The sequence below is a fragment of the Tamandua tetradactyla genome, chromosome 15 (genome assembly GCF_023851605.1).
Source record: "Tamandua tetradactyla isolate mTamTet1 chromosome 15, mTamTet1.pri, whole genome shotgun sequence".
NCBI classification, from domain to species: Eukaryota; Metazoa; Chordata; class Mammalia; order Pilosa; family Myrmecophagidae; genus Tamandua; species Tamandua tetradactyla.
Window position 1 is genome coordinate 49,239,139 of NC_135341.1, and position 20,990 is coordinate 49,260,128.

The 20,990-nt window shown below is 36.3% G+C and overlaps 1 protein-coding gene across 5 annotated transcripts in view; it reads right to left on the reverse strand.

Annotated features, from left to right (window-relative positions):
- Nucleotides 1–20,990, reverse strand: part of OXSR1 (oxidative stress responsive kinase 1) — a 165,778-nt gene that overhangs the window by 110,191 nt on the left and 34,597 nt on the right. For 3 of the 5 annotated variants that reach the window (XM_077129789.1, XM_077129790.1, XM_077129791.1), the window contains exons 4-5: nt 20,561–20,697; nt 15,859–16,000 (exon numbers count right to left, since the gene is read on the reverse strand). In XM_077129789.1, the coding sequence (XP_076985904.1) occupies nt 15,859–16,000; nt 20,561–20,697 (279 nt within the window). The remainder of the gene's footprint in view (nt 1–15,858; nt 16,001–20,560; nt 20,698–20,990) is intronic. The other 2 variants (XM_077129787.1, XM_077129788.1) reach the window with 1 other exon arrangement.

The window sequence follows — 20,990 nt, forward strand, 5'->3', positions numbered from 1 at the left end:
TGGACAACCAAAGCTATAGGCTGAGCCTCCAGTCTTGCGGTTTATTCATATGAAACTTAACCCCACAAAGGATAGGTCAAGTCTACTTAAAATTTAGGATGAAGAGTCATCCCCAAGAGAGCCTCTTTTGTTGCTGAGATGTGGCCTCTCTCTCCAGCCAACATGACGAGCAGTCTCACCACCCTCCCCCTCTCTGCGTGGGACATGACTCCCAGGGGTGTGGACCTTCCTCGCAACATGGGACAGAGATCCTGGAATGAGCTGAGACTCAGCATCAAGGGACAGAGAAGAACCCTAGAATGAGCTGAGAATTAACATCAAGGGATTGAGAGAACCTTCTCGACCAAAGTGGGAAGAGTGAAATGAGACTAAGTGTCAATGGCTGAGAGATTCCAAACAGAGTTGAGAGGTTATCCTGGAGGTTATTCTTATGCATTAAGTAGATATCACCTTGTTGTTCAAGATGTAGAGGAGAGGCTAGAGGGAACTGCCTGAAAATGTAGAGCTGTGTTCCAGTAGCCATATTTCTTGATGATTGAACAATGATAGAGCTTTCACAATGAGACTCTGTGAATGTGAAAACCTTGTGTCTGATGCTCCTTTTAGCTACTATATCAACAGAAGAGTAGAACATATGGAATAAAAATAAATAATAGGGGGAACAAATGTTAAAACAAATTTAGTTTGAAATGCTAGTGGTAAATGAAAGCAAGGGGTAAGGCGTATGGTATGTATAATCTTATTTTTTCTGTTATTGTTTTATTTCTTTTTCTGTTGTCTTTTTATTTTTCTAAATCGATGCAGATGTTCTAAGAAATGATGAATATGCAACTATGTGATGATATGAAGAATTACTGATTAGATATGTAGAATGGAATGATATCTTTATGTTTTGTTTGTTAATTTTTTTTAATTAATAAAAAAGTTAAAAAAAAAAATTACAGATCCAAGAAGTACAGCTTACCCCAAAAAGAATAGATCCAAATAGATGTACTCCAAGACATTTACTAATCAGGATGTCGGAAGTCAAAGAGAGTGAATCTTAAAAGCAGCAAGAGAAAAGCAATCCATCACATACAAGGGAATTCTAATAAGACTATGCGTAGATTTCTCAGCAGAAACCGTGGAGGTCAGAAGACAGTGGGATGATATATTTAAATTACTAAAACAGAAAAACTGCCAACCAAGAATCCTATATTCAGCAAAATTATCCTTCAAAAATGAGGAAGAAATTAAAACATTTTCAGACAAAAAATCACTGAGAGAATTTGTGACCAAGAGACCAGCTCTGAAAGAAATACTAAAGGGAACACTAGAGACAGATACGAAAAGACAGAAGACACAGGTGTGGAGAAAACTGTAGAAAGGAAGACTATGAGTAAAGGTTAAAAGAAGGAAAATTAGATATGACATATAAAATTCAAAAGGCAAAATGGTAGAAGAAAGTACTACCTGTACAGTAATAACACTATAGGTCTAGTATCCAGAATTTACAAAGAGATGGTTCAACGAAACAACAAAAAGATAGCCAATCCATTACAAACTGGGACAAAGACTTAACAGACACTTTTCAGAAGAGGAAATACATATTGCCAAAAGGCACATGAAGAGATGCTCAACTTCCCTGGCCATTAGAGAAATGCAAATCAAAACCACAATGAGATATCATCTCACACACACCAGAATGGCCATTATCAATAAAACAGGAAATGACAAGTGCTGGAGAGGATGTGGAGAAAAAGGCACACTTATCCACTGTTGTTGGGAATGTCAAATGGTACAACAGCTGTGGAAAGCAGTTTGGCGGTTCCTCAAAAAGCTGAATATAGAATTGCCATACGACCTGGCAACACCACTGCTAGGTATCCACTCAAAGGACATAAGGGCAAGGACACAAATGGATATTTGCACACCAATGTTCATAGCAGCATTATTTATAATTGCAAAGAGATATAAACAGCCAAAATGTCCATCAACAGACGAGCGGCTAAACAAACCGTGGTATATACATACGATGGAATATTATGCAGCTCTAAGACAGAATAAACTTATGAAGTATGTAACAACATGAATGGACCTTTAGGACATTATGTTGAGTGTGATTAGCCAGAAACAAAAGGACAAATACTGTATGGTCTCACTGATATGAACTGACATTAGTGAATAAACTTGGAATATTTCGTTGGTAACAAAAACCATCAGTAGATAAAAATAGAGTAAGATACTGGGTAATTGGAGCTGAAGGTATACAGATTATGCAACAGGACTGAATATAAAAACTCAGAAATGGACAGCACAATACTACCTAACTATAATACAACTATGTTAAAACACTGAATGAAGCTGAGTGTTAGAATGATAGAGGGAGGAGGGCTGGGGATATAAATGAAATCAGAAAGAAGGATAGACGATAAAGATTGAGATGGTGTAATCTAGGAATGCCTAGAGTGTATAATGATAGTGACTAAATGTACATATTTTAAAAATGTTTTGTAAAATATGTACATTTGCAGGGTGCCAAAATCAGATGGTAATTAATATTTTAAATTTTCAACTTATGTGTTAAACTAAAGCAAAATATGTTTATTTGGTACAAAATTTGTACTTTGACTAGTGCATTTCCTAATATAACTTACGTAGATAGCTAGATTGAACACCTTAAGTACTTGGAACCTTGGGTAGGACATGAGATTTTGCTGGTTTGTCCAGAGTGATGCCCTGATGAATCCCAGAGTGATTTGATCAGTGAGTGGAAAAGTATTTGCAGAGTCCCCTTCGGGGAATGGTGAGAACAGGGAGAAATTCAACTTCTCCAAGTTGAATTCTTGATATTCTCACAAGCAGTGTGGACAACCAAAGCCACTGGCTGGGCCCCCAGTCTAGGGGTTTGTTCATATGAAAGTTAACCCCACAAAGGATAGGTCAAGTGTACTTAAAATTTAGGCCTGATTCACCCCCAAGAGAACCTCTTTGGTTGCTCAGATGTGGCTTCTCTCCCCAGCCAACACAACAAGCAAACTCACCACTCTCCCCCTGTCTACACGGGACATGACTTTCAGGGTGCAGACCTTCCTGGCAACATGGGACAGAAATCCTAGAATGAACTGAGACTCAGCATCAAGGGATTGAGAAAACCTTCTCGATCAAAAGGGCGAAGAGTGAAATCAGACAAAGTGTCAGTGGCTGAGAGGTTCCAAACAGAGTCAAGAGGTTATCCTGGAGGTCATTCTTACCCATTAAGTAGATATCACCTTGTTATTCAAGATGTAATGGAGAGGCTGGAGGGAACTGCCTGAAAATGTAGAGCTGTGTTCCAGTAGCCATGTTTCTTGATGATGATTGTATGATATAGCTTTCACAATGTGACTATGTGATTGTGAAAACCTTGTGTCTGATGCTCCTTTTATCTACCTTATCGACACATAAGTAAACATATGAATTAAAAATAAATAAATAATAGGGGAAAGAAATGTTAAAATAAATTTAGTAGCTTGAAACGCTACTGATCAATGAAAGGAGGGTAAGGGGTATGGAATGTATAATCGTTTTTGTTTTTCTGTTTTCGTTTTATTTCTTCTTCTGTTGTCTATTTCTTTTTCTGAATTGATGCAAATGTTCTAAGAAATGATCATGATGATGAATATGCAACTATTTGATGATATTGCAAATTACTGATTATATATATAGAACGGAATGATTATATGTTACAGATGTTTGTGTTTTTGTGTTGTCATTTTTTTGTTTTTGTTTGGTTTTGTGTTGTTGTATTTTTTTAAAAATTTAAAATTAATTAAAAAAATTAAAAACAAAAAGTAATCCAGCAAGAAAATTCTAGAAAAAAAAAAATGAAACAATCTCCAGAATAAATTAATTAAGGTAATTAAATGCCTAGACACCAGCAAAAAAACAAATCATACTAGGAAAACTGAAGAAATGGCTCAGTCAAAGGAACAAACCAACAACTCAAATGAGATACAGGAGTTGAAATAATTAATTCAGAATGTTCTAACAGACATGGAAAACCTCATCAAAAATCAAACCAGTGAATTGGGGGAGGATATAAAGAAGGCAAGCAATGAACAAAAAGAAGAAATCGAAAGTCTAGAAAAAACGAATTACAGAATGTATGGGAATGAAAGGCACAGTAGAAGAGATGACAAAACAATGGAAACCTACAATGTCAGATTTCAAGAGGCAGAAGATAGACTCAGTGAACTGGAGGATGGGACATCTGAAATCCAACAAGCAAAGAAAATATAGGGAAAAGAATGAAAAATGTGAGCAGAGACTCAGGGAATTGAATGACAACATGAAGCACTCCAATATGCGTGTTGCGGATGTCCCAGAAGGAGAAAAGAAGGGAAAACGAGGCGAAAAACTAATGGAGGAAATTATCACTGAAAATTTCCCAACTCTTACGAAAGACTAAAAATTACAGATCCAAGAAGTGCAGTGTATCCCAAATCGAACAGATCTAAATAGATGTACTCCAAGACACTTACTAATCAGAATGTCAGATGTCAAAGAGAAAGAAAGAATCTTGAAAGCAGCAAGAGAAACAGAATCCATCACATACAAGGGGAGTCCAATAAGACTATATGTAGATTTCTCAGCAGAAACTATAGATGAAAGAAGACAGTGGGATGATATATTTAAGATACTAAAAGAGAAAAACTGCCAGCGAAGAATTCTATATCAAACAAAACTGTCCTTTAAAAATGAGGGGTAGGGCGGGCCGCGGTGGCTCAGCGGGCAAAGTGCTTGCCTGCTATGCCGGAGGACCTCGGTTCGATTCCCGGCCCCAGCCCATGTAACAAAAAACGGAAAAACAAAATACAATAAAACAAGAAAATGTTTAAAGATGTTTCCCTTTCTTCCTTCTATCCTTCCTTCCTTCTCTCTGTCTTTCCTTTAAAAAAAAAAAAAAAAAAAAAAAAAAAAAAAAAATGAGGGGTAAATTAAAACATTTGCAGACAAAATTCACTGAGAATTTGTGACCAATAAACAGGCTCTGCAAGAAATACTAAAGGGAGCACTAGAGAAAAATAAGAAAACATGAGAGTGGTGTGGAGAAGAGTATAGAAATGAAGGCTATAGTAAAGGTAAAAAGAAGCAAAATTAGATATGACATATAAAATCCAAAAGGCAAAATGATAGAAGAAAGTACTGCCCATACAGTAATAACACTAAATGTCAACGAATTAAACTCCCCAATCAAAATACACAGACTGGCAGAATGGATTAAAAAACAGGATCCATCTATATGCTGTCTACAGGAAATGCATGTTAGACCCAAGGATAAACATAGGTTGAAAGTGAAAGGTTAGGAAAAGATGTAAATACCTCCATGCAAATAACTATCAGAAAAGAGCAGTAGCTATACTAATGTCCAACAAATTAGACTTCAAATGTAAAATGTAAAACAGTTAAAACAGACAAAGAAGGACACTACATATTGATAAAAAGAACAATTCAACAAGAAGATCTAACAATCATAAATATTTAAGCACTGAGCCAGAATGCTCCAAAATACATGAGGAAAACACTGAAAATACTGAAAAGAGAAATAGACATATCTACCATAATAGTTGGAGACTTCAATTCCCAACTCTCATCAATGGACAGAACATCTAGACAGAGGATCAATAAAGAAACAGAATTTTTTTTTTTTTTTAACATGGGCAGGCACCGGGAATCAAACCCGGGTCCTCGGGCATGGCAGGCAAGTATTCTTGCCTGCTGAGCCACCATGACCCGCCCAAAGAAACAGAATTTGAATAATATAATAAATGAGCTAGACTTAACAGACATGTAGAGAACATTACACCCCACAACAGCAGGATACACCTTTTTCTCAAGTGCTAATGGATCATTCTCAAGGATAGACCATATGCTGGGTCACAAAGCAAGTCTCAATAAATATAAAAAGACTGATATCATACCAAAAACTTTCTCAGATCATAAAGGAAATGAAGCTGGAAATCAATAAGAGGCAGAGTGCCATAAAATTCACAGATATATGGAGGCTCAAAAACACACTCTTAAACAATCAGTGGGTCAAGGAAGAAATTATTAGAGAAATCCGTAAATTTCTCAAGACAAATGAAAGTGAAAACACAACATATCAAAATTGATGGGATGCAGCAAAAGCAGTGCTAAGAGGGAATTTATTGCCTATAAAATGCCTGTATCAAAAAAGAAAGCAAAAATTGAGGAATTAACTGTCCACTTGGAAGAACTAGATAAAGAACAGCAAATTAACCCCAAAGCAAGCTAAAGGAAATAAATAATGAAGATTAGAGCGGAAATAAATGGAACTGAGAACATGAAAACAATCGAGAAAATCAACAAAACCAGAAGTTGGTTCTATGAGAAAATCAGTAAGATTGATGCACCCTTAGCAAGGTTGACAAAAAAAAGAAGAGGCTGTAAATAAATAAAATCAGAAATGGAAGAGGAGACATAACACTGACCCCACTGAAATAAAGGAAGTAATTAGAGGATACTATGAATAACTTTATGCTAATGAACTCGACAATGTAGATGAAATGGACAACTTCTTAGAAAGACATGAACAACCAACATTGACTCAAGAAGAAATAGATGACCTCAACAAACCAATCACAAGTAAAGAAACTGAATCACTCATTAAGAAGCTCCCCAAAAAGAAAAGCTTTTTCAGATGGCTTCACATGTGAATTCTACCAAACATTCAAGAAAGAATTAGTACCAATCCTGCTCAAACTTTTCAAAGAAATTGAAGAGGAGGGAAAGCTACCTAACTCATTCTACAAAGCCAAAATCACTCTCATATCAAAGCCAGACAAAGATATTATAAGAAAAGAAAACCACAGACCAATCTTTCCAATGAATATAGATGCAAAAATCCTCAACAAAATTCTTGCAAATTGAATCCAGCAGCACATTAAAAAAATTATACACTATCACCAAGTAGGATTCATCCCATGTATGCAAGCATGGTTCAACATAAGAAAATCAATTAATGTAACACACCATATCAACAAATCAAAGCAGAAAAACCACATGATCAATTGATGCAGAAAAGGCATATGACAAAATTCAACATCCTTCCTTGCTGAAAACACTTTAAAGGATAGGAGTAGAAGGGAACTTTCTCTACATAATAAAGGGAATACATGAAAAACCCACAGCTAACATCATCCTCAATGGGGAAAAACTGAAAACTTTCCCCCTAAGATCAGGAACAAGACAAGGATGTCCACTATCACCACTGTTATTCAACATTGTGTTGGAAGTTCTACCCAGAGCAATTAGACAAGAAAAAGAAATACAAGGCATCAGAATTGGAAAGGAAGAAGTAAAACTCTCACTGTTTGCAGATGATATGATACTGTATGTCAAAAACCCTGAAAAACCCACAGCAAAACTACTAAAGCTAATAAATGCGTCTAGCAAAGTGGCAGATTACAAGATCAACACTCAAAAATCTGTAGTGTTTCTATACACTAGTAATGAACAATCTGAGGGGGAAATCAAGAAAAGAATTCCATTTACAATTGCAATCAAAAGAATAAAATCTTTAGGAATAAATTTAACTAAAGAGACAAAAGACCTATACAAAGAAAACGACAAGTGCTGGAGAAGATGTGGAGAAGGAGGAACACTTACCCACTGTCGGTGGACTGTCAAATGGTACAACTGCTGTGGAAGGCAGTGTGGCAGTTCCTCAGGAAGCTAAGTATAGAATTATCATATGATCCAGCAGTACCATTGCTAGGTATCTGCTCACAGGACATGAGGGCAAGAACACAAATAGACATTTGCACACCAAAGTTCATAGCAGCATTATTTACAACTGCCAAGAGATGGAAACAGCCAAAATGTCTACCAACAGACGAGTGGCTAAGGAAGCTGTGGAATATACATACGATGGAATATTATGCAGCTGTAAAACAGAATAAAGCATGAAGCATGTAACAACATGGATGGGCCTTAAGGACATTATGCTGAGTGAGATTAGCCAGAAACAAAAGGACAAATGCTGTATGGTCTCACTGATATGAACTGACATTAGCGAATGAACTTGGGAGAATTTCAGTTGGTAACAAAGACCATCAGGAGATAGAAATAGGGTATATATTGGGTAATTGGGGCTGAAGGGATACAGATTGTGCAACAGGACTGACTGTAAAAATTCAGAAATGGATAGCACAATACTAGCTAACTGTAATATAATAATGTTAGAACACTGAATGAAGCTGAATGTGACAATGATAGAGGGAGGAGGCCTGGGGGCACAAATGAAATCAGAAAGGAAAGCTTGACAATAAAGACTGAGATGGTATATTCTAGGAATGCCTAGAGTGTATAATGATAGTGACTAAATGTGCAAATTTAAAAATGTTTCCGCATGAGAAAGAACAAAGAAATGTCAATAATGCAGATAGTTGAAAATAGATAGTAATTAATATTTTTAAACTTTAACGAATGTGTGAGACAAGTAAAAAATATTTATTTGGTACTAAATTTATACTTTGACTAGTGCATTTCCTAATATAACTTATGTGGACAGCTTAATTGAACACTATAGTACTTGGAACCTTGTGTAGGTATGAGATTTTGCAGGTCTGTCTGGAGTGATGCCCAGAAAAATCCCAGAGCAATATGACCAGTAATTAAGTATTTGCAGAGTCCCCTAAGGGTGTGAAAGGGGTAAAATTCAACTTCCCCAATGAGAATTCTCAAAATTCTCACAGGCAGTGGGGACAGCCAAAGCAATAGGCTAAGCCTCCAATCTTGGGGTTTATTCATATGAAACTTAATCCCACAAAGGATAGGCTAAGCCTAGTTAAAATAAGGCCTAAGAATCACCCTAGCTCATTCTAGGATTTCAACATAAGAAAATCAATTAATGTAATACACCATATCAACAAATCAAAGCAGAAAAACCACATGATCATCTCAATTGATGCAGAAAAGGCATATGACAAAATTCAACATCCTTCCTTGCTGAAAACACTTTAAAGGATAGGAGTAGAAGGGAACTTCCTCAACATAATAAAGGGAATATATGAAAAACCCACGGCTAACATCATCCTTAATGGGGAAAAACTGAAAACTTTCCCCCTAAGATCAGGAACAAGACAAGGATGTCCACTAACACCATTGTTATTCAACATATGTGTGAAGATTTTTTAATGTTCAACATAAGAAAATATTAGAATGAGCTGGAACTCAGCATCAAGGGACTGAGAAAATCTTCTCAACCAAAATGGGGAAGAGCAAAACGAGACAAAATAAAGTATCAATGGCTGAAAGATTCCAAACAGAGTTGAGAGGTTATCCTGGAAGTTATTCTTACATATTAAATATCACCTGTTTAGCTAAGGTGTAATGGAAAGGCTGGAGGGAGCTGCCTGAAAATGTGAAGCTGTGCTCCGGTGGCCATGTTTCTTGAAAATAAATATATGATGATATGGCTGTCACAGTGTGACTGTGTGGTTGTCAGAGCCCTGCCTGGTGATCCTTTTGTCTACCTTATCAACGGACAAGTAAAATATATGGATCAAAAATAAATAAATAATAGGGGAACAAATGTTAACATAAATTTAGTAGATTGAAATGCTGGTGATCGGTGAAGGGGAGGGGTAAAGGGTATGGTATGTATGAATTTTTTTCTGTTTTCTTTTTACTGCTTTTTCTGAATTGAAGCAGATGTTCTAAGAAATGATCATGATGCGGAATATACAACTATGCGATGATAGTGTGAGTTATTGATTATATAACAAGAATGGAATGATCATATGGTAAGAATGTGTATGTGGTTATGTATCATACAAAAAAAAATAAATTAAAAAATAAAAACATAAAAATTTTAAAGCAGAATTATGGTTAATTTTCACATATTTGTGAATTTTCTGTTTCTCCCTCTTACTAATTTCTAGTTTCATTCTGTTGTGGTCAGAGAAGATACACTATATGATTTCAATATTTTTAAACATACTGACACTGGTTTGTGACCTAAATTATGGTCTGTCCTGGAAAATTATTCATGTGTACTTAGGAAGAATGTATGTTCTATTATTGTCGGGTGAAGTGCTCACAGATGTCTGTTAGGTCTACTTGGCTTAGAGTTTTGTTCAAGTCTTTTATTTCTTATTGATCTTCTGTCTAGATATTTCATACATTATTCAAAGTGGTGTATTACACTATTATGGAACCATCTATTTCTCCCTTCAAATCTGTATTTGCTTTATACATTTGGGGGATGCGCTGTTAAAAGTATATTTATTTACAATCACTACATCTTTTTGTTAAATTGACCCTTTTATCAGTATATAGTAACCATCTTTTGCCCTTGTCAAAAACTGTCTATTTCTCATATATTTTCTTTGTGGTTACCACAGGGTTAAAGTTTAACATCTTAAATATGTAACAATCTATTTAGTATGGTACCAACTTAACTTCTAAAACATACACATATACCTTTCCATATCCTCACATTTTTTTCTATTTGTTACCCCTTATATGTTTGTATACTGTATGTCTAAAACTATCAATTATTATTTTTTATACACTTACATTTTAGCACTTGTAAGAAGTAAGCAGTGGCGTTCCATACCAAACAGTATACTATAATGCTGGCATTTATAATTATAATTACCCAAATGGTTATCTTTACGAGAGGTATTTCTTCTTTTTTTGGTCTTTATTTCTTAAAGCTTCTTTGAAACCACTTTCTGGTGTCATTTCCTTTCAGTGTGAAGAACTCCCTTTAGCACTGCTTTTAGGGTAGGCCTAGAGGTGACAAACACCCTCAGCTGTTATTTAGCTGGGAATGTGTTCATTTCTCTGTGTTGGTTTGAAACTATTAGGTACCACCAGAAAAGCCACGTTCTTTAAATCCAATCTTGTAGGTGCAGACTTACTGTGAGTGGAATCTTTTGATTAGGTTGTTTCCATGGAGATCTGATTCACCCAATAGTGGGTGGGACTATTTGATTAGATTATTTCCAAGGAAGTGTGATGCTGCTCATTTAAGGTGGGTCTTAATTAGTTTATTGGGGTCCTTAAAAGAGCCATCACAAAAGGCAGAGAGATGAAACCAACACTGATGTCTGGGTTGCAAAAGGAGCTGAGAGAACTGTTTGAAACCAGAAGCCAGGAGAAAAGGATAGCAGACATCACCATGCATGTGCCTTTCCTTGTGTCAGAGAAACCCTGGATGCAAGTGCCTTTCTTAAGAGAAGGCATCCTCTTGTTTGTGTCTTAATTTGGACATTTTTACAGCCTTAGAAATCCAACTTGTTACTTAATAAATCCCCTTTATATAAGCCAATCCATTTCTGATATATTGTATTTCAGCAGCATTAGCAAACTGAACCTTCTTGCCTTGCCTTTAAAGAAACTTTACTCACACACTATACAATCTATCCAATGTACACAATCAATGGTTTTCAGTATAATCACAGTATTGTACACTCATTACCACAATCAATTTTAAAATATTTTTACTATTCCAAAAAGAAAAACCCCACACCCCTTAAATTAGTACTGGTATGTGGCACCATTGTTACAATTAATGAAAGAATATTAGAATATTACTGTTAACTATAGTTCATAGTTGCATTAGGTATACTTTTCCCCATATACTACCATAATACCATTATTACCACCTTGTAATAGTGACATACATTTGCTCTAGTTCATGAAAGAACATTCTTATTTTTGTACTATTAACCACCTTCATCATCCACAGCACAGTTCACCATCCTGCCTTCTTAGGGCTGCAGGGAACAGGTTGCCAAAGAGTGCCATCTCCTGGACATACAGGAAAATACAGCCTTGAGGAGCTGGACAAAAATGTCTTTTTGGCCTCATTCCCAACCCTCTCTCAGAACCCTTTGGAACTAGACTGCACACCCTGCCTGGGTGCCTGGCCCTGTTTTGGCTGGGAAATACTGATAAATCGAGTGCCAAAAGCCTTAATACAAATCCAATCAACAACAAAATCCTAGCTCACAGAAAGAAACCAACCTTCAAGAATACTATCAAGATAATCAGATGCCCACATACCAGCAAAAATTACAAGTAAGATGATATTTCCTTCATTTTTTAACAAAAGTCTAGCTGGATAGAAAATTCTTGGTTGGTAGTTTTTTTTTGTTGTTTTTTTTTTTTAATTGCAACCCACCGCCTTTTTGCCTTTGTGGTTTCTGTTAAGAAATCAGCACTAACTGGGACTCCCTAGTTCATAACATGTTGCTTTTCTCTTGCAGGTTTCAGAATTCTCTCCTTGTCCTTTCCATGTTGTAGTTTGATCAACAAATGACAGGGTATGTTTTTCTTCATGTCTACCCTGTTTTGCGTTCTCTGGGCTTCCCGGATGTGCATATTCACATCTTTTACTACATTTGGGAAGTTCTCTGTCACTATTTATTTGAACATTCCTTCTGCTTCTTTCTCTTTTTTTTCCCCTTCTGGGATTTCCATAATATGTATATTGGTACACCTAAACTGCATCCTAGAGATGTCTTAAGCTATTTTCACTTCATAAAATTTTTTCTTTCTGCTCATCAACCTGACTCACTTCAAGCATCTTATCTCCAAGTTTACTGACTTTTTTCTTCTGTCAGCTAGTCTACACTTGAAACCCTCAGGGATTTTCTTTAAAAGCAGTTTTATTGAGATAAATTCACATACCACCCAATCCATCTAAAGTGTATATCTTCTCATATATTCACAGACTTAAGCATATATCACCACAATCAATTCTAGAACATTTTTATCCTGAAGAGAGTTCACTGTATTATACCTCCCCACGTTTCATCCTCTGACTTTCTTCTAGTGACAGACACAACCATAAACTTTCCCTTTAAACTACAATCGCATGCACAATATTGTCACTATTAGTTACACATGCTATGATGTGTTCCCAGCACCTCCATCCATTTACTTCTGGGAATTTTTTATTTCAGATATGGTGTTCAACTTTAGCAGTTCTGTTTTTTTCTTTTCCCCTTTTTTAACTTTTTAAATTATATAACATATATACAAAGCAAAGAAAAAATCAATAATTTTCAAAGCACTCTTCAACATGTAGTTACAGAACAGATCCGAGTTAGTCATGAGCTACGATTCCCTCATCTCAGATTTTTCCTTCTAGTTACTCCAGAACACTGGAGCCTAGAAGGAAATTTTTTTTAATCATCACAACTGACATTTTTTCTTTTTTTGTGTGTGAAAAATAACATATATACAAAAAAGCAATACATTTCAAAGCACATTGCAACAATTGGTTGTAGAACAGATTTCAGAGTTTGGTATGGGTTACAATTCCACAATTTCAGGTTTTACTTCTAGCTGCTCTAAGATACTGGACACTAAAAGAAATATCAATATAATGATTCACCAATCACACACATTAGTTAAACCCTAACTTCTCTGGACAACTCCACCACCACCTTTGATGTTTCTTCCACTCTTGAGGGGCATTTGAGCTGTGCTCATTCTAACTTTTTCATGTTGGAAGAGGCTGTCAATAACTTGGGATGGGGGATAGAAACTAGTTGATGTTCTGGAGAGGCTAGGCCCTCTGCACTTCAGGACTTATCTGGTCCAGGGACACATCTGGAGGCTGTAGGTCTCTGGAAAGTTACCCGAGGGCATGGAACCTTTGTAGAATCTTATATAATGCCCTAGGTGTTCTTCAGGATTGGCAAGAATGGTTTTGGTTGGAGTTTTGCAAGTTATGGTAGGTAGCAATGTCTAACTGAAACTTGCCTAAGAGTGACCTCCAGAGTAACTTCTTGACTCTTATTTGAACTCTCTCAGCCACTGATACCTTATTTATTACACTTCTTTTCCTGTTTTGGTCAAGATTGTTGATCCCACAGTGCCAGGGCCAGATTCATCACTGGGAGTCATCTCCCCACTGCCACGGAGACTTTTGCCCCTGGATGTCATGTCCCAAATAGTGGGGAGGGCAATGATTTCATTTGCAGAGTTGGGCTTAGCAAGAGTGAGGCCATGTGTGAGCAACAAAAGAGGTCCTCAAAAGTAACTCTTAGGTGTACCTATACGTAGGCTGAGCTTTTCCACTACATACATAAGCTTTACAAGAGCAAGCCTCAAGATTAAGGGCTTGGCCTATTGATTTGGATACTCCTAACGTTTGACGGTAACAAGGGTTTCCCTGGTGGTAAGGTTTAATAGTTTCATATTTTTCCCTCATCCCTCAAGGGACACTGCCACCACTTTGATTATCTGCTTAATATAATCTTTGCTTAATATAATCTGGGGTGTATCCAGGCATTAGAGTAAGCTATACAAGATTAAAGGCCCTCATTTCTTATTTGTTTGATTCCTTTTTAACATTTCTATCTCTTTACAAAGATCCTCACATTGCTCATTCATTATTTTCCTGATGTTCTTTAGCTCTTTCTACATATTTTCCTTCATCAACTTGAGCATTTTAAAAAAATTCTTTTTAAAGGTCTGTTTGGAATGTCCACATTCTGGTCTTCTTTGTTGTGATTTTGGGAGTTTCATCCTCTTCCTTTGAGAGTTTCATCCTCTTCCTCTGGATGGGCCACCATTTCCTGTTTCTTTCTTTGTCTTATGTTACACACTGTACATTTAATACTTTAAAATATTAAATCTGGGATTTATTCCTTAAGATGTCTGTTTCTAGATTTTGTAACCAGCTGCTAATGTGACAAAGATTTTCTTGAGTGTCAGCTCTTCTATCAGGAAGGCCTGCTCAAACTGAATGTAGTTTATAGGGTCTTCCCTGTCTTTTCTGGGCCTGCGTCTTATCCTAGACTTGTGTTTGTTAGTTGTTTTTGCCTTCCCCTATTTATAGCAGTTCGAATGCCCCTTTATTTTCCAGGAGTCAGACCTCCCTCTCCCAGGTTTTTAAAGCAGGCAAGGCTTTGCCCTTGACTAACCACTTCTATAGTTTCTTACACTTCCTTCATTTTTTCAAGCGCCTTTCATCTGCAGGAGAAGTTCTAGGAGGTGGGGCACACCAGAGAGGAATTTTCCAAGTCAGTCTTTCCCGGCTGAAACAGGGCTAGGGACTCACAAATGAGGTGAAGATCAGCTCCAAACTGCCCTGAGGAGGGAAGGAGGGGATCAGGAAGGGAACCAGGAACATCTTCCATGGCTCCCCAAAACTGAGCTTTCTTGACCTGCCCAGAAAATGTAGTCCCCTCAACTAACTATCCCGTGCAACCATTGAGGAAGCTTAGCACCTTTAAGTCTCCTCCCCTACTGCCTTTGTCCACAGCAGACTGGAACACTGACTGTCCTCAGAGCTGGGCTCCCAGGGATCTCAAGAAACCAATCAAAAGCCATGATCAGTAATTAACCGTGCCCATCCCTGTTCGGGAAGAGGATTTTTATATCCCTTTCTGTCATCAGTAAGCTAGCTGGTGGCTGGACCCCACAGTAGCCTGCCACGAGATTGAGGGATATGCACTGGTAACCACCCTGGAGAGAGCAATTTACTGGCCTTTATTGTAATTTTCCCACCTCTTCCTCCTGCCCTTCCCTGGATGCTGTATAGTGTTTTACAGTACAGCCTCTGGAGTTTCAAAGTAGTTGTTTCAGGCAATTGCTTACTGTTTAATAGTTATTGTAGTAGAAGGACTGAATCCTGGAGTGCTCTACTATGTCATCTTCCCACAATCCTCTTCCCATTATATGTCACTTTTAACTTATTTTTTAAAGCACATAAACTAGAAAGGAATATTCTAAAATGTTATCAGAGATTGCCTCCTGATAGAAAATTATAGATTTTAGCTCCCTATGTTTGTATAAAACATACAGCAAAATGATCTCTTTTAGATATCTAAAGTGTTGTCTTTCACATACCTGTGAATCTGTCCATTTTTATGAAGGTATTCCAACCCTTCCAGCACTTCCCTGAGTATTGTGGCAATGGTAGATTCATCTAGGACTCCACTTTTATGTTCCCCCTTTGCCACAATATGTTTAATGATATCCAGAACTGAACCTAAAGACAGAAGACATAGTTTTCCATAAGTTTATAACTCATTCAATACAATTCAGAGCCAATTCAGAGTCAAGACACATGTGAAACTTTTCATAAACTTAGTAGGAAAGAAAGGAAAAAATAAATATCAACTGTACAAGCATAAAATTAATGTTTTCAACTCCAATCTAAAACAGAAAGCAGCCTGCTAATACCCAGAGAGTAGTTTTTCAATAGCAGTGTCTTTAGATTTCTAATGGGAATTTGAAGATACTGTGGAATATTTTAACCACCTCTGAAGAATCCCTAAGGAAATGATGCCTATCAACAACACTCTAGTTTAAGACACCAGAAACCAATATAAGTTTCCAATACCAAATTAGACAATGCAATGTTGTAGGATGTTAATCCCATTCTTCCCAGGATAAGAAATAATGATCCTACTAAAGATGTGTAGGTAAGGTGTAGTGGGATGGTTGGGGAGGGGGAGGGAATATATGTTAGTAATTAAAATCAGAGTACACTCACTATCAAAACTGATGATTATAATCAAAAAGAGTCCACCAGAGATTCAAAAGATTTCTGGCAGTACAATAGCCCATAAAGATATAGAATCAAAGAATCAAAACAAAACAATCTCCAAAATTAGATACTGTGATAAGAAGTGTGGAACATAACATAGATTGCACAATAGATTTAATGCCATTTCTTGGCACAAGACCTCACTAATCAAGACTAAAATCAAAACAGCCATTTATATTCTTCTGCTGAAAACTTACCCTGGTAGATACTTCTACTTCATAAATTTAAAAGGAAAAATGTACTTTCAAATACATGCAAAGAAGTAGATTATGCGGATCCCTTGAAATTATGAAGACGTGAACACATTCTAGTTCCCACTTGAAATACACTAACTTGATAAACTTGATTAAAGTTCACAAATTCAGAAAGAAAAAGAAAACAGAAAAGAAGATAGCAGAAGAGCAATGTCAACAGTTTCTCGGAAGAAGGAAAGCAGAAAAAGAAAAAGTAGCTGATTAAGACAAAGTGGAAAAATCTGAAACTTCAGTGTCTGAAGAGAGGTGTGCCAATTGAAAAAAGTGGATCCCCACTTAAGAGTTCCAGAGAGCCTTGAAATTACAAACACCAAGTACCAGACAAAGGAAAATGAGGGAAGAGGAAGAAAAGGGCTGAAACAGAGAAGTGAATAAAAGTTCATACAAAGGAGAATAAAATTCCCAGATCCTCTTTCATGCTCTAGTAGCAAGGCTACTACCACTCCCCACAGGAGATAGGCAGTTTACGTTTACTTTCCAGAGACAACGAATCACTGAGCTCCAGATTCCAGATTGCTTTTCCTAATGCATTAGTACACTTGGTTCTTTCCCCGTTCTACTGTTGTGATCCACAAGGAGGGGGATATGCCTAAGGAAGAAGTTGTGTTTGTTTAATCAATCACACATTAATTCCCAAAGCAAAGTGATTAAACTAATGGGTCACATGGTTCATTCTTCAGAAAAATTCAGGTCACATTAAGTACTGCTTAGCAAGATCAACCAAGTTACATGTTTTTAACTTACAGAATACCTAAAATAAGGAATACAAAGAGAGAAAGTCATACTAGGAATTAAAATTTAACTTAGTTTATTCATTCAACAATTAAGCCCTACTATACACAAAAATTATGACTGGATGCCACAGAATATTGGCATTATGGCTGAATTTAAGGAACTTCCAATCCAGTGGATCAAAGAAATAGAGCAACAAAGAGCTTAACACACATTAAAAAGATAATAGATCTGTATTTTTAAAGAGGTTGAGGAAGCAACTGATGCCATGAGTTTCTTTTCAAAATCTTAGAAGATTTTACTGATGCTACATCATCCAAATAATCAACAAGGAAACTAAAGCAATGCACATTGCCAGTCTATGTCAATAACACATTCTGAACAAAATTGAGATGAGAAGGCCCCAATTTCCCTGGCTTACTTTCTTTTTAATTTCAGGCTCTTCCCAACAATATAATTTTTACAGGTGAGGGATCAGCAGTCTATCAAAACTTCCAGGCTTAAGTGACAAATACTGGTCTTGGAAAGTCCCCCTTCTTTGCTATGTGATTTCCTCAGCATCTAACTCAACCACGGTGCTTAAAATCCTCCCTCCTAGAATTTTTCCTAAGGGAAAGGTGAAGGTAAAACATGCTAAGAAAACACAAACAGCACAATCTGGAAGAAATATTCAACAGGGATAACTGGCTCTCAAATTTAACAAGTTAAGGAACTATCTGGTAAGCTAGTTAAAAATATAGGTTCCCAGACTAGGAACTCTCATTCAGGAGATTTGAGGTACTATCCAAGAATATGTATTTTAAAAAGAATTTTTAACGACATAAGCTACTCTGATGAAGGTTGTTCTTGGACAACTGTGAGAAATGCTGCCGTTGAAATCCAAGCATTCCTTAGAGTAGAAGCAAGTAAATCAAATAATGGAAAACAAGAGGATTTGGTACACATTTTCTAACAAAACAGAAAGAGTGTAGAATATCTATTCCAAAAAACCATCTCCATCTGCCTTTTAGCAATATGTCACCACAGCCAGTGTCACAGAACACTTAAAAAAGCAATTCAAAACTTTAACTGTCTGAGAAAATCATAACTGAATATCAAAATAATATTGAAAAAGTGGTAAATAGCTGCTGCTTTAAGATACTTGTTAAATCTGAATATTATAGATCATCAAATTAATAGCTCAAACAACATGTTCATTTCCTCAGCTTAATTTAATGAAAAGACACTCATTCAACTTAGTTACTGGTATTAATAGTAAGTTTTAACCATCTTTATTCACTGGGGTTGTAGTGTCTTTCTGAGTCACATAAGATTTCAAAGGGCCACAATTTGCTTGGTCTCAATATTCCATTTAGACCTTCAGACCTCCCCACTGTTGTCTGAATATCCAAGGCCAGACACGATTAATATTATGTGGGTTCTGTTTAGACCAAGGAAGTTCCCATACTTTTTATCTCTTAGAAGATAACAAAGTTGAGGGCATCCCTCAACAAAATTTACTAAGAGTGAATTTAAATTAGGTTTCTGCATTTCTGTACTTCATCCCTTTAGGCCCTACAGGTACTTCTTCCTCTTTTCCTCTCAGAAGCTTTCTTAATCACTGTGATTTCTGAAAATCTTACATTGTAGTATGGTGCTAATAGATTATAATAACTATTTCAATAAAAAAGATTTCCAATTTCTAAAGGCTGATTTTATATACTAATAAATCCCAACATTTAACACCAGGGCTTTCATTAGCAAAAAAATATTAAAATTATAAGGGAACATTACAAAATTATTATAATATTGACACCCACCTGGTTGAGCCTTTAAGTGACAATAGCTATTCAATTTATAACTCAATAAATAAGCTTACTGAATTCTTTATCAGTGCAATGTTGGTTACCCAATACATATTTCGGTTATCTCTGGTTGTTTATATCTTTAAGTTATTCAAAGCAAGCCCCTGCTTATCAGTAAGCCTCATCCAATGGGCATCTCCCCTTTTACTCTCTTTGCTCTAGACTCTGAAGACTCGTTAGTTCCCAAGACGCATCATACTCTTCCATCTTACCTCCTGATACTCTTCTGTGGTATTCCCTCTATCTGGTCACTTTTCCTATCCTTTGCCAGAGACTACCTCTACCTCTGTTTCACCTGGCTATTCCGAAGGTGTCAGCTATATATTACCTGCCCCACTCCATCCATTCTCCTTCAAGAAGTTAGATTTCTCTGTTACTTGCTCTCATAGCACCTAATAACTTCTTCACAGCACGGTACATACTTTTTATATATAATATTTCATAATTTACCCCTATTAAATATAAGGTCCGTGAAAGCAAGGAACCAACAGTTTGATTCACTAATGCATAAGTATTGGATAAATGGCATTTTAATTGCACTATTAAATCCTGACATAGTTTCTCCCTATAATAAAAAACCTAAAAGCCATGCTTAGTTCCAGCTTTTGCTTATTAAACACTGTTTAATGTAGTTGTTCAGTTTGAATGTTTATTCAATTTATGAAGTAGGAGTTCATTTTCCTAAGAAAATGATGCAAAATTGTTAATTTTTTTTTAAAGTTTGGATGTAATGATCATGTTGAAACATAAAAATGTAAGTAATTTATAATTTTTACAAGAATTATGCCTGGAACATGCTTGAAAATTATCTTCCAGGAAATATGCTGTGTGATAGACTGGAAAAAAATGGGCACTGTCTCAGGAAACCTAAGACCAGGAGGGACAGAACGCCACATTTAAAAGAAATTACAATCAACTACATGTTCTGTCCCGTTTTTACCGGGACATATACTCACTGAGCAATAAACAGAGATTCTTAAATATATATGTATCACCCTGCATAGGAGCAGGCATGGTATGGATGAGAGAATTAAACAGAGAAAGAATTTATTCTTATTCATCAGAACACATATTGCAAAACATTAAAAACTTTGGGTTATACATTTTTGTAAATTACAAATAAAGAAAATTATGCTATAGGTGATCAATAATGAAAGATACAGTATTACCTAATATTCCCATATCTGTCCATACTGAAAGAACCATGCTTGACCACCATCTTGAAAGGTGGCTGGTGTTAGCAAGGCTTCCAACCATCATATGAACAGGGCCTTTAACAAAGCAATCCAGTTTCTCCAGTGTGTCACTAATGGGATTGAAACAAAAAGGTGATTCTGGCTACACTGAAAAGCATCACGTAGCAAGGGATTATTATTACTAATGACAAAAATTTCTTGTGCACCTATATGTCAGCATGATAGTGGATGTTTTACATACATCATCTCATTTATTCCTCACAAATACCCTGAAATGCAGAAAAGTATTCCCATTTAACAGACAATAAGTAAGTTCAAAGAGATGAAAAATTTGCCCAATGACATAAAACTGCTAGGTAAGAAAACTGGAAATTAATTGTAAAATTCTTTGCTTTATAACCTC